Here is a 13,489-nt window from a genome sequence, read left to right on the forward strand (position 1 = left end):
AACCTGTTGAATAAGGTCAGGCAGCTCATCTCTCTGAAAAAGGCGCACCACGGACGCCTCGTCACTGGAGAACGGGAAACCCGACAACCCGCCGCCAGCTTCCGTCCCCTCCAGAGGGTCCTGGAATTCCTCAGAAGGGTCCAGGTCCTCCTCCATACCGACACGTTCCTCCGACCACAAATCCTCGTCCCACGACACCCGCGGCCGCTTGGACAAGAGAGGCGGCGGAGGGGACGTCACGTCAGACGAGAGAGGCAAAGCCGCAGGGAGCGCGGAGGAAACCCCACCCCCCGAGACCCCCTGGGCGCAACCGGGACCCCCAGCCGCCTGAAAATAGGCTTTGCATAATGAAAAGAAAAAATCAGGGGAAAAACCCCCCGAGGGTCCCAAGGGACTCCCTGCCACAGCAGGGGACCCAGCAGAAACCTGCCCCTGCTTAGACAAAACAGGGGGAAGGTCACCTGAGGTGGAAGACAAAATGGAGGGGCCAGACAGAGAAGATGGCGTCTTTCCCGCCAAAACAGCTCCCTCCACAGCCTGAAGCGGCTGAGAGACCTGAAAAGTCTCAGCCGCTAAAACAGGCAAGCCGGCATCAGCTGTCAAAATATCAGCTGAGAGGGAATCCTCTAAAACCCGACCGTCGGCGGCTCGGGGAATCCCTCCGTGGGCGGACGGAGAAGACCGGGCTTCTCCACCGTTCCCTGCCGACTCGCGAGGCACCATCGGCGGGGAGCTCTGGGCGCCTGCAGCCGCTGCCGACGGAGCTCCTCCACCGCACCGGCCTGAACACCGCTTGCACAGGCCGGCCGCGAGTGCCTCGCGTCTGGAGCACAATGAGCACTTTTTCCCTTTAGAAGTGCTCATTGCTCCATACGCGACCTAGCTGTAAAAAAGTGCCAGTTAGTTGAAAAAATACAGTAAAATACAGTTTTCTTAAAGGGATACAACCCTCCAGACCAGCACTACCTCAGGATTTTTTTTTTTTTTTTTTTTTACAGAACAGACTCCACAGGCTCTCGAAGCAATATGCCTTGCTTGATTTAGGGGGCAAGGCTTACTGCTGAGGCTCCTCTAAAAAAATATGGGGAGGTGGAGGAAGTGGGGGGAGGGACCCCGCTCGTGACCCGCCGGGTTTGACACCCCCGAGGTCGGACGAACCCCCAAACAGAGTCCGTCCAAGCTCCGTCCGGCTAAAAACAGGGACAATAAACCTCTAAACAAATTCCAACAGCCCTACCAAGGGAGATGGGTACAGATCACTCAACACCTGCTGGAGACTGAAAGAAGACTGAGGGAAATAGAGAGGAGGGGCTAGGATATACTGTCCCAAAGTTTTGTTTTCAGTCTCCACCTGCTGGTCATGATTAGATATATACCCAATCGTAAAGTTAACCTCTACTGGTCTGGAGAGTGCTAAAGAATATGTACTTACCGCAGCAAACAATGGCTTACTGTGGAATGCATGGAAGCATCCTGCGATAATTTTTGAATGTGCATGTTCTGTGCTCATTGATTAGCATTGCAGCATTAAAATGCCCTAATTGATTAGCGCATGGTAAGTGTGTGTACCCTTAAGGTGGAAATTCTATAAGAGATGCCTAAAGATAAGCGCCTAACTTATTTACCCCCCCCTTTTTTTTTTTTTTTTACTAAACCGCAATAGCAGTTATTAGTGCAGGGAGCCGTGCTAAATGCTCCCGATGCTCAGAGTTCCTATGAGCCAGTTCCCTGCGCTAATAACCACTATTGTGGTTTAGTAAAAAGGGGGGGGGGGGAGTGTAGTAAAATTGGCTTCAATTATGAGCTTTAACAAGCTCATAATTGAAAAAAATAAAATTAATTGGGCAATATCTTCTTAGATGTGATTAGAAAATGACACGGGGACAAATTTTTCCCTGTCCCAGCAGGAACTCATTTTCCTGTCCCATCCCCACAAGTTTTTTTCCTGTCCCATCCCTATTCCTGGAAGCTCTGTCCTCATCTGTACAAGACTCAAACACTTTAAAATCCTAAGTGTTCAAGGCTTGTGTGGTTAAAGTAGGGCTTACAGGAATGCAGCAGGAACAGAGACAAAACTCGCTGGGATGGGATGGGGACAAAGGGGAAATTAATTTACTAATTTACTTTCTACTCTGAACAGGAGTAATAACTAATATGCCCAAATGCTGTTGGAAAATGCAGAGGAGTGATCCCAGAAAGAAAATGTCCCCACAGCTCGCCAGCCAAGCCACAGCCGCTGTTCTTCAATTCTCCCCGGCCCTAGAAAAATACTAGAACCCACAGAAAAACAAAAATCTGCAAGCGCAACAGCCACAAGAAAATTTCTCCTTCTTTAGCACTCTCTAGACTGGTATAGGAAATCTTACAAGCGGGACGTAACAAAGCAATCTCCATCAATGGTGAGACCCTCAAAGGGTCGATATCAGAACACGCTCACCGAACACTGCGTCCCGATGCGCCTGAACATCCACAAGGCTGTGTCTGACAAAGGAATGCAAGGAAAACTAAACAGCAGCAGTACAAATGTCCACTGGACCAGCAAAGCCTCAGGCCAAGATGCCGCAGGACCCCGAGTGGAAAGAGAATTGAGAAATTCCGGAACAGGCTGGTTCAGAAGAAGCGAAGCGGACGCAATAGACTCTTTTGATCCAACGTGCAATGGTAGCCCTAGAAGCTCCATTCCCTAACGAGGACCTGCAAGAAGGGATGATCTCATCTCCCGAATTCCTGGGTCCTCTGCACATAAGAGCGAAGAACCCGACATATATCTAATTTGCACAACTGCTTCTGCTCAGAAGATCCCTCCCGACTACCCAATACCAGGGGGACCACTGCCTGATTGACATGAAAAGGAGAAACTACCTTTGGCAGAAAAGAAGGAACAGGCCTCAACACTACCCGCTCCCTAGAAAACTCTAGGAAGGAAGACCTACAAAAGAGAGCCTGCAGCTCTGAAACACATCTAGCAGAAGTAATAGTCACCAAGAAGACCACCTTAAGAGTAAGATCCTTCAACAAGCAAGCACCCAAAAGCTCAAAAGGGGGGCAGCACCAGCTCGGACAGGACCAGATTCAAATCCCAAGAGGGAACAGCCGGCCACACGGGAGGCTTGAGCAATTTGGCCACCCACAAGAAGCGAACAACACCAGGAATGGCAGTCATACGCTGACCTCGTAACAACCCCCGAAAGGCCAAGGCCGCCAGCGGAACCCGGAGAGAAGACCAAGCCAGGCCCCTGCCCAGGCCATCCTGCAAGAGTTCAAAGATGTTAGGCAGAGAAGCGCAAAAAGAGACCACTCCACGCACCCACCAGTCCTCAAAGATACGCCACACCCGCGAGATGTGGAAAGCCTCCGAGATCCCAGAGGGTGGAGATCACTTTATCTGAATACCCCTTCTTACCTAGGTGTTCCCTTTCAAGAGCCAAGCCGTAAGACAAAAGGGACCCGGACAGAACATGGGAAAGGGGCCCTGAGTCAGCAAATCGGGAAAAAGGCAGAGGAAGATGATCTGGCACCAGATCCGCATACCACAGATGTCGGAGGGCAATCCAGAGCCACCAGAACCACAAGGCTCGGGTGACAAACAATGCGAAGAACTCTGCCCACTAATGGCCATGGAGGGAACACATACAACAGCCCCTCCGGTAGCCATAGTTGAACCAGAGCATCTAGGCCCTCGGCCTGACCGTCTCTGCGACGACTGAAGAAGCGGGGCTTTTTGGCATCGACACTTGTGTCCATCAGGGGCTGACCCCCAAGACTGCACTATCAACTGAAAGGCCACATGGCTTAGAAACCACTCTCCGGAATCTAGCAGATGACAACTGGGGAAATCCGCCTGAACATTCTCCATTCCGGCTATGTGGGAAGCCGAGATGTCCTGAAGGTGAGACTCTGCCCAGTCCATGAGCAGAGCTGCCTCCTCGCTACCTGAGTGTTCTTGGTGCCCCCCTGACAATTGACATAGGCCACCGCTGTGGCATTGTCTGGCAGAACTTGGACTGACTTGCCCGACAAGAAGGAGTGGAAGGCTAATAGTGCCAGATGGACGGCTCTGGTCTCCAGCACATTGAGGAAGGTCACCTGAGGTTGCAGACAAAATGGAGGGGGCTTGTCTGTGAAAATGGCGAAGTTCCCACCAAAAATAACCCCTCCAGGGCCTGTAGCGGCTGGGAAGCCTGAACTGTCCCAGCCGCTAAAACAGGCAAGCCGGCATCAGCTGAATGGCAGTCCCGAGCCGAACCGGCAGTAAGGGAATCCTTTTTACCCTTACCGTCAGCGGCTGAGGAAATCCCTCTGTGGGTGGTGGGGAAAACTGGGCTGCCCCACTGCTCCCTGCCGACTCGCAAGGCAATAGCAGCGGGGAGCTCTGGACACCTGCAATTGATGAAGATGGAGCTCCACCACCGCACCAGCCCGAACCGCCGAGTTCAGGCAAGCCATGAGTGCCTTGCGTCTGGACCAAATTGTGCACCACTTCCCCTGAGACGTGCTCAATTGGTCCATACGCGACCTAGCTAGACGAAAAGTGCTGGTTAGTTAAAAACACAGTAAATTAAAGCATATTTAAAGGGAAAGCAACCCTTCAGACCGGCATTACCTCAGGATTTTTTTTTTTTTCAGAACAGGCTCCACTGGCTCTCAAAGCAACATGCCTTGCTTGACTTAGGGGGCAAGGTTTACTGCTGAGGCACCTCTAAAAAAATGTTGGGGAGGTGGAGGAAATGGGGGGGGAGAGACCCAACACGAGACCTGCCAGGTTTTACACCCCCGAGGTCGGACGTATCCCCACACAGGTCCCACCCAAGCTTAATCCGGCACAAAAACGGGGACTAGGATCCTAAACAAATTCCAACAGTCCTATGAAGAGAGATGGGTACAGCTCCTCACACCTGCTGAGACTGAAAGAAGACTCCACCTGCTGGTCATGATGAGATATATACTCGCTTGTAAGATTTCCTATATCGGTCTGGAGAGTGCTAAAAAACGAGGCTTGTGTGGTTAAGGCAGAGCTTACATAAATGTGGCAGGGACAGAGACAAATTCACGGGGATGGGTTGGGGAAATTGAGTTCCTGCGGAGATGGGGAAAATTTGTCCCCATGTCATTCTCTAGGTATGATTCTACAAAAGATGACGCCAAAGTAGGCGTGTTTAGGGACAGAGAAAGACTTGTGCACCTGTAGCATAGACCTTTAAAACCCTGGCGTACATTGCAGATGCCTAAGTTTTAAGTTAGGCGTCTATTACAGAATCATACCTATGTGTGAATAACAAGAGATATGCACCTATCTTTTTAGATGCCATTTACAGAATTTCCCCCTTACTACCTACATAACAGGCTATAGTAGGGGTTCACATACTAATGGGAAATTAGTACTTGGCCATTAATACTGAAAATAGAAAAAATCAGTCATTTTACCCCAGCAGTAAAAATGACCTTAGCATATCAGGATGCACTAAGGCCACTTTTTAACCACTGTTTAGTAAAAGGGCCCTGTAGTGTTTCTATAATCAAATAGAAGCTATTCAACTCATGCAGTAAAATCACACTGTATCTGCGAGCGAGTTTCATAAACATTGCTAGACAAACACTTATATAGTGATGTACTAGCTTCACCTACTTAATACAGCAAGATGTGGAGTTAGATTTTCACAAGATAAAAATGGAAGAAAAACACAAGTAGTTTTCAAACTACCAAGAAAAGATAGCAAGATTCTCTGATGCCATAGCCCACATTAAAAAGTATTTCTAAGCACACCTGGATAAAATGGCTACACGTGTTAACTTTTTTTTTTTATTTAAGCTTGATATACTGCTTTAAATACCAAAACAGTGTACATTGCACAAAATTTATAATAAAAAGAAATTTTTTAAAAAATATTAGTAATATGGGGAAAAGACAACATAAAATACAATCAAACAACAGGTAATACATCCTACAAAAGCGGAAAAAAGGAGGGGGTGGGAAAAAAAAGGGAGAGGGGAATTATCTGAAATATGCCCGTTGTCTAAGTCTCATATGTGTTTAGTCCTAGCTAAATATCTCATAAACATCTTTAAAAAGAAAAGTTTTGAGACTGGATTTAAACTTGGCTAGGGTTGTTCTCCTGTCTCAGGCCCAAAGGAAGGGCATTCCACAAAATAGGCGCAACCATTGAATAAATAGGCTCTCTTTGGCACAATGCAAGTACTTCAATCAAGAATTAGTAATAAATTTGAAAGACAGACCTTACTCCACAAAACCTGGCTTAGAAGCAAGGTTCATTACTTCCATGGTACGTGCAAAACCGAAGCTAGACCAGTTATGTTGTTAAGATGTGGTGGTGTACTTTAACCAGGAGCAGCATTTGAAGACTGCGGTGAAGGTTTTCTGGAGCAGTTCAGGTAAGTTCCTAACCGTGTCCTTCACTACATATAATGAGTTGCCTATGTACACTACAAGATGAACTATGAGTGGAGGTTTTTTTTTTGTGCCTATAACTTTATTTAAGCAGCTTCTGATGAATCAGCTTTTAGACAGTTATATTGCTTCTATTATTTCTGAGCTTTTTTCTCCACTTTTGTTAATGTTACAGAGTAACATATTGGCTTGTTCATTCCTGTAGTGCTTTTCAACAGTTTTTTGTTTGTGCATGCAAAACCAACCCATTTGGAAAAACTGAGGCCCTGATTCTCTAAAAGTGCGTCCCGATTTTAGGCAGCTGTAGGCGTCCTACAGCTTACTAATCAGCCAATCGGGATGCACGTTTTTTTTAAAAAAATGCTCCCCAGGCAGGCCGCCTATATTGAAGGCGAGGCCCGCAAGACACCTAGGCCCTGATTCTGTATAGGACGCCCGGGAGAGGCATCCTATTCAGAATCGGCCTAAACTAAACCCCGATTCTGTAACCGGCATCCATGTTACAGACGCGGGTTAGAGAATCGGGTTAGATTAGACACGGCCCGCTACACTTATCGCGGCAAGGGATCTCTCTACCACTATAAGTATAGCGGGCCGTGGCCCCCTGACCGATCGCTGGCAGGAGGGTGCCCAAACCCTCCTGCCCGAAGACGCACCCCCCCGACACTACTGACCGCCCCCCCCTGACACTACCGACCGCCCCCCCCCGACACTACCGACCGACCCCCCGACATTACCGATCTCCCCCCCCCCGACAATATCGGTCGCTGGCAGGAGGGTGCCCAATCCCTCCTGCCCGAAGACGCACCCCCACCGGCGCTAACAACCCCCACTCCACCAAACCTGTTCTTACAGATGGGTCTTGCACGTCGAGCAAGCAGGCACGCCTCGTCGAAATGAGGCAGGGCCCGCCCCTTCCCGGCCCATCCCGCCGAAGCCTAAGGCCTGATTGGCCCAGGCTCTAGAAGCGTGGACCAATCAGGCCTTAGGAATAGCGGGTCCGCCCATCCCTACTAAGTCTAAGGTCTGATTGGCCAATCAGGCCTTAGATTAAGTGGGGATGGGCGGACCCGCTATGCCTAAGGCCTGATTGGTCCAGGCTTCTAGAGCCTGGGCCAATCAGGCCTTAGGCTTCGGCAGGATGGGCCGGGAAGGGGCGGGCCCGCCTCATTTCGACGAGGCGTGCCTGCTTGCTCGACGTGCAAGACCCATCTGTAAGAACAGGTTTGGTGGAGTGGGGGTTGTTAGCGCCGGGGGGGGGGGTACGTCTTCGGGCAGGAGGGATTGGGCACCCTCCTGCCAGCGACCGATATTGTCGGGGGGGGGGGGATCGGTAATGTCAGGGGGGGGCGGTCGGTAGTGTCGGGGGTGGGGGGGCGGTCGGTAGTGTCGGGGAGGGGGGTGCGTCTTTGGGCAGGAGGGTTTGGGCACCCTCCTGCCAGTGATCGGTCAGGGGCCACGGCCCGCTATACTTATAGCGGCAGAGAGATCCCTTGCCGCGATAAGTATAGCGGCCGCGTCTACTTACAATGTAGACCAGCATTTTGCTGGCCTACATTTTTAAGCTTCTCATCTACTAGGGAGACACGTAGGGCCACCTAGGTTCAGCCTAAGGCCCGCCTAAGGCCCTTAGACGAGCTTAGGCATCTTGCGGGTCTCCCTAGGCTCCCGGAGGCGCCTTCAGGCCTGCCTGGGGAGCATTTTTTTTTTTAAAACGTGCATCCCGATTGGCTGATTAGACAACTGTAGGACGTCTACAGCTGCCTAAAATCAGGACGCACTTTTAGAGAATCAGGGCCTGATGCTCTATCCCTTCCCCACCAAACAAAAAATCAGTTTGAATGATTTTTGGACACCTTATGAACAATAGGTATAGTTGTTACTTGATAAAAAGTACATATACAGACGGCCTCTTTTACAAAGCCGTGCTAGTGTCAGTGCTGCGCTAACGGCCCCGAAGTCCATAGAGATTTAAAGGGCTTCGGGGCTGTTGCCGCACAGCAGCCGCTAGTGCGGCTTTGTAAAAGAGGCCGATAATGGAGTTTTGCTGGGTTTTTTTACATTACATTTCAACCAAAGTTTATTGAACAAGAGTTTTGCTTCTTTATTTTTGATCGGCAAGACAAGTTACTGACTGTCCTGTTTATGATGTCTAAAGAAGTGGAATCTGCACTGAGTGCAAGATATAATTCAGGACATCTTGTAGGGATGGTTTGTGCAGGTCTTTATTTACTATGACACCTGATCAAATAATAACTTGGACTCAACTGCAGAGGATTACTGTTTCAGAAGTGTTTGAATCATAGTCATCTTTTTATCGTTTCAAGGCATTATCAATTTTTTACCACTTACTTTCTACTTTGTTTGACTAAAGTGGGATTTTTTAAAATATTAAGATTGAAACACATGTAGCACAGCACCTTTTTCCTGCTACTCTATTTTCATATGGTAAATCTACTTGGTGTATTAAGGTTCATACCCTGATATTATGGTTAGCAAAAAAATTTAAACACATAAATGTTATCCTGTTTATATGTTGCTTTACCACATTTATAGTTTAATAGTTCTAATGTCAAAATGTGAAGCAGTAATATAATGGAATGAATATTTTGCCTATTCTTACAAAGCCATCCAAGAGCTTGTGTTTCCTCACCTTTCTCTCTCTGGGGTTCCTCTTCTTCTGTGGGTTCTGATGGGTCATAGTAATCACTACCATAACGGAACCCCACTGCATTATATGCACCATCTTCTGCCAAAGCTTCACTCAACCGCTTGTATTCTTCCTCTTGAAGAAAAACATTAATATTAATATAATGGAAACGTGCTTGTGCACAATATACAATCTGTTAAAAAAATCACAGAAACATTCAGTATAATTGTATTTTTATAAAAAGTACTCAAAGCCACTATTGTGCCATCATTGAAAAAAATCAGTATTTTGCCAGTAAATACTTGAAAACGAGGCTCTGCACAATTGGGTCAAGATTTAAAATAAGACTTACATTAATGCATATAAAAGTATGTTTGATCCCTCCCCCTACACACATAAATTAACTTGTATGTACAATACTGTTAAGTACAGTAAAGTTTTTTGTTTTTTTTTCAAATTCCAGTCAAAAGCTGGCCAAATTCTGTGTGGATCTACAAATAAACTATCTTGAGGTCCTCTCTCATACGCAAAGACGCTTGCTTTTCCAATCCACTGGGTACTGTTAAATAGATAATATCAGAAAAAGTGAGTACAAATTGAGAAGGAGCAAAGTATATATACTTTTATTACTGTTTAATTGAAAAATATTCCTATTTCAAGAAGATTTTCTTGATCAGTACCTTGCCTTGCTTCCTCCTCAAGCAAGTCCGTATGCAAGGCTAAATACCTCTCTTCATCACACAAGGCCTCTATTCGAGCCTCTTCTTCTGACAGTTTGTAATCTCTGTTCCAAGTGGTATGTTCAGCATCATAATCAGAGAGATCATGCAGGTGACCACGTCCGTCATACCTGCAATGCGAAGTTATCTGGTCAAGGCAAATACTTTTAAATTTCTTAGAGTTGACAAAACACCTCTCAGTTACAATGAACTAAAGTACTTTATTATAGAAAGCTATATTAATGGCATTACAGCTTTTTCTTTTCTTTCTTTCTTTCTAAAGATTTTAGCTCACAAATAAAAATTAGCTCTCTAAATGCTGTTCATAAGCTCAAAGTTACATTTTTCTTAGAAATTTTCTTAATATTTTTATATAGCCACAAAGCATAAGTTGTTTAGTTAAGGAGAAAAATATATCCATTGATGGTTTATAATGAGATCCATTTTACTAATAACTCTTTACCGTGCACTGTTCAACCGCCTATTCACGGTAACTTGCTAAATCAAAACGTTTACATTCACACAAACCCGAACACATAAATACCTATCCGTAAGAACCAAAGGCTGGAAATTCCCTCGCTTCTTTCTGCTAGTTTCCATCTATCTCTCAGGAGAGATCTTCGCCAAAGAACGTGCGTCCATTGATGGTAAAATCATGGCTAGGCTCGACCCTTAGCCATTTGGCTGAGGAAATAAGTTCTGGGTTATGTGATAGAGAGACACACACATACATAGAACAGTAACATATATGTGCAGTTTAAGGAGGTTTACAAAAATACAGCAGAAACATTCTAAAGCAAAAGTATCCTGTCATTTCTAAGTAGGATAATTAGTAGTGAAATTTAATCATTGGAAATTATCACGCACCTTACTAATCTGCATGTATTCAAGCAGTGAGAGCTAGCAGGAGGTAGGCACAGGAGGATAACTTTTAAACACCTGACTAGAATAACTGTTCATTCTGAAGCCACAAAGGAAAAATATGAGAATGACTAGTAGTTTGTTGGTTAGTCTCTTAGATTTTTTTTTCAAATAAATGTAAGGCACTACTTGTTTATGGGGAAAAAAATTACTACTGCCATCCAATTTGTCTTGCAGCTATTATTTCTACAGCGGTTGCAGCACTAGTGCCCCCAAGCACTAGTGCCCCCCCAACCTTATTTCATACTCCCTGTTAATATATTTCTAGGACAAATACTAGTGAGGACATTTTGAACTCCTGCAAAAAATTTGACATATACTGTTCTTAAAAGTTAAATATGAAACCTTCTCAAAATAGTATTACACTTTATTTTGAAGTGTTGAGATGTAAACCTCCTTAACTTACAATTTTTATATATCAGCATACATGTATAAAGTTTGCTCCACGCATTATTCATTTTGTAGCAGGCCTATACCATCTTAGTTTGGAATAGATCTCATAAGAATTTGCAATTACTTTTGCCACAATGAGCAATTTGAACATGAGTTATAGGTGCTAAAAGACAGCAAGGATAAAGTAAAACAAAAAATACATTCCGTAAAAGCAATGGAATTAGCGGTTATGACTAACCTCCACACCTTGCTGGACAGATTGTAAGGCCATATTTACGTCTTTATCTTCCTATTCTACTCACTAACATAAATTTACATAAACTCTGCAGAAAATGAAAACGACGGAGCAAACAAGTTAAATATTTCATCCTTTTCAGATCAAAAAGCATTCCAAGTTAAAACTATGAAGCCCAGTTCCTCTAAGCTTGTCAGAATTTCAGCAGACGCCCCTCCTCCCCCGATTTCTGGTTCAAATTTTGACTGACATTTCATTTTGATCTGAAAAAAACGTGTCAACCCTTCTTCTCCCGTGACATTCTGCAGAAAGTCAAGAGAGAAAGAGAGAGAGAGGAAGAAATGGGAGACCATCTAATCTGGGGATGGCTCTCAATATGCACTGTGGTCCACGCGACGGACTTGTCCTGTAGGAAAAGAAAAGGATGGGTCAAACAGCATGCAGTGCAACAGCAGCCTGGCTAATGGCACACCGACCTATCGATCAGGATTTTGCGGTCTCCCATCCATGGGATGAGGTGTTTCCCCTGCTCGTGGAACAGAGCTTTCTCGTCGTCGCGGAACACCTTACAGGCATAGCCGAAGACCAAGAGCTCCGCTTTCTTGCCGCCAGCCTCTTCGGTCGAGGCCGTGCTCTTACGTTCCCCCTTTCCGCTCTTCCGCGACCCTCCGTACATGTTAGGCAGCGTCTACAACCGCTCCTTTGGTTCTCCGTCCTGCAGTTCTCACGCTCACTGGCAAATTCACCACCGGGGAAAGATTACCGCCCGCTCCAGACTCGCTCCTTCACCACAACATTCATCGTACAACGGAAGGAAGTCCACACAAGAAGTCAAAATGGCGCCCTCAGTACTTCCACTGAGAACTTCCGGTTCGGAGGAACAGCTGATTCGTCGGAAGCTTTACAGTTTCGAATAAGATGCAGCAGAAAACAACAAGAACAGATAGGTTTTAGGTGTATAGCGCGTGCTAGCTGTCGCGTGACTTGTAACAAAAAAGCTTTTTTTTTTCTTACTCTTAGGGAGGTATGGAAAGTGCTGCGGATGGCATATAGAGGTCATATTCCTGATAAAGAGATCTTCAAAGCCAACCAGTAGGATTGGTCAGGAGTGGAGTGTCTCTTTCAAATACGAATACATATCTCATAAACTAATGATGAAATAAAATGTTAATTTTACTAACAGTACTTGCTGTCTTTCATGTGTGTTTCTCAAGAGGGTCTTGGAGTATAACTAAACTAATCTGGATTTCAGATGAAAACACATGGCAAAATTGCATGGCTGGAAACAATGCAAGCAAATTTATTTCATGTATATGAATCCGCCGCCCCCCCCCCCCCTCTTTTTAGGAGTGGATTTCTGTCAGAGCTTAGAAAAAGGTGTTTATGAACAGTGGGTCTAAAAAAGATACCAAGTCATTGGGCTTCTTTTACAAAGGTGTGTTAGGGCCTTAATGCGCAGAATAGCGCATGCTAGCCGCTACCGCCTCCTTTTAAGCAATCGGTAATTTTTCGGCTAGCGCATGCTAATCTGGTGCGTGTGCTAAAAACACTAGCACATCTTTGTAAAAGGATCCCTTAGTGCATGCTTTCTTGAGAAACAAGGCAACAATGTCAGTTGGGTTCTACTGTGTTTCCCCGAAAATAAGACTGTGTCATATTAATTTGGGGTCCAAAAATGCATTAGGGCTTATTTTCAGGAGATGTCTTAATTTTTTTATTTTTCATGTACAACAATCATTTCTCCCTTCCTCTCCTCCAACCAAGTTCTTCCTCTTTCCTCTCTATCCCCCCCTCCCGTGTAGCATCTTTCTATCCCTCCCTCCCTTCCATCCCCCTGTGCAGCAGACCCCTAATGACCCTCCTTCCACTGTGATGTGGCAGAGGGAAAGCCCCAGTGGGGGAAGACCACAAAGCAGCCCATTCAGAGCGCTGCCACCACTGCTGCTTTAGGAGGCCTCGGAGCGGAGGCATGTCAGGTCTCACCGGGGTGGGGGGGTTGCTGAATTGACAAGTCTGATTTTTTTTGGCGAATCAGGTAGCACTAGTGTCAGGAATGGAGTCGGGAAGTGGCTGTTGATCTTAACTAGGGTTTATTTTGGGGGTAGGGCTTATATTAGGAGCATCCTTAAAAATCATGCTAGGGCTTATTTTCAGGATAGGTCTTA

At 46.0% G+C, this 13,489-nt stretch overlaps 1 protein-coding gene across 3 annotated transcripts in view; it reads right to left on the reverse strand.

Annotated features, from left to right (window-relative positions):
• SFSWAP (splicing factor SWAP) overlaps positions 1-12,168 on the reverse strand; it is a 292,952-nt gene extending 280,784 nt beyond the window's left edge. Inside the window, exons 1-4 of one of the 3 annotated variants that reach the window (XM_033954222.1) lie at positions 11,801-11,937; positions 10,320-10,459; positions 9,737-9,906; positions 9,060-9,191 (exon numbers count right to left, since the gene is read on the reverse strand). In XM_033954222.1, the coding sequence (XP_033810113.1) occupies positions 9,060-9,191; positions 9,737-9,906; positions 10,320-10,375 (358 nt within the window). In that variant the 5' untranslated portion in view covers positions 10,376-10,459; positions 11,801-11,937. Of the gene's footprint in view, positions 1-9,059; positions 9,192-9,736; positions 9,907-10,319 lie in introns of all 3 variants that reach the window. The other 2 variants (XM_033954220.1, XM_033954221.1) reach the window with 2 other exon arrangements.
• Positions 12,169-13,489: the final 1,321 nt, after the last annotated feature.

The sequence above is a fragment of the Geotrypetes seraphini genome, chromosome 8, assembly GCF_902459505.1.
Source record: "Geotrypetes seraphini chromosome 8, aGeoSer1.1, whole genome shotgun sequence".
In the NCBI taxonomy this organism is placed as follows: Eukaryota; Metazoa; Chordata; class Amphibia; order Gymnophiona; family Dermophiidae; genus Geotrypetes; species Geotrypetes seraphini.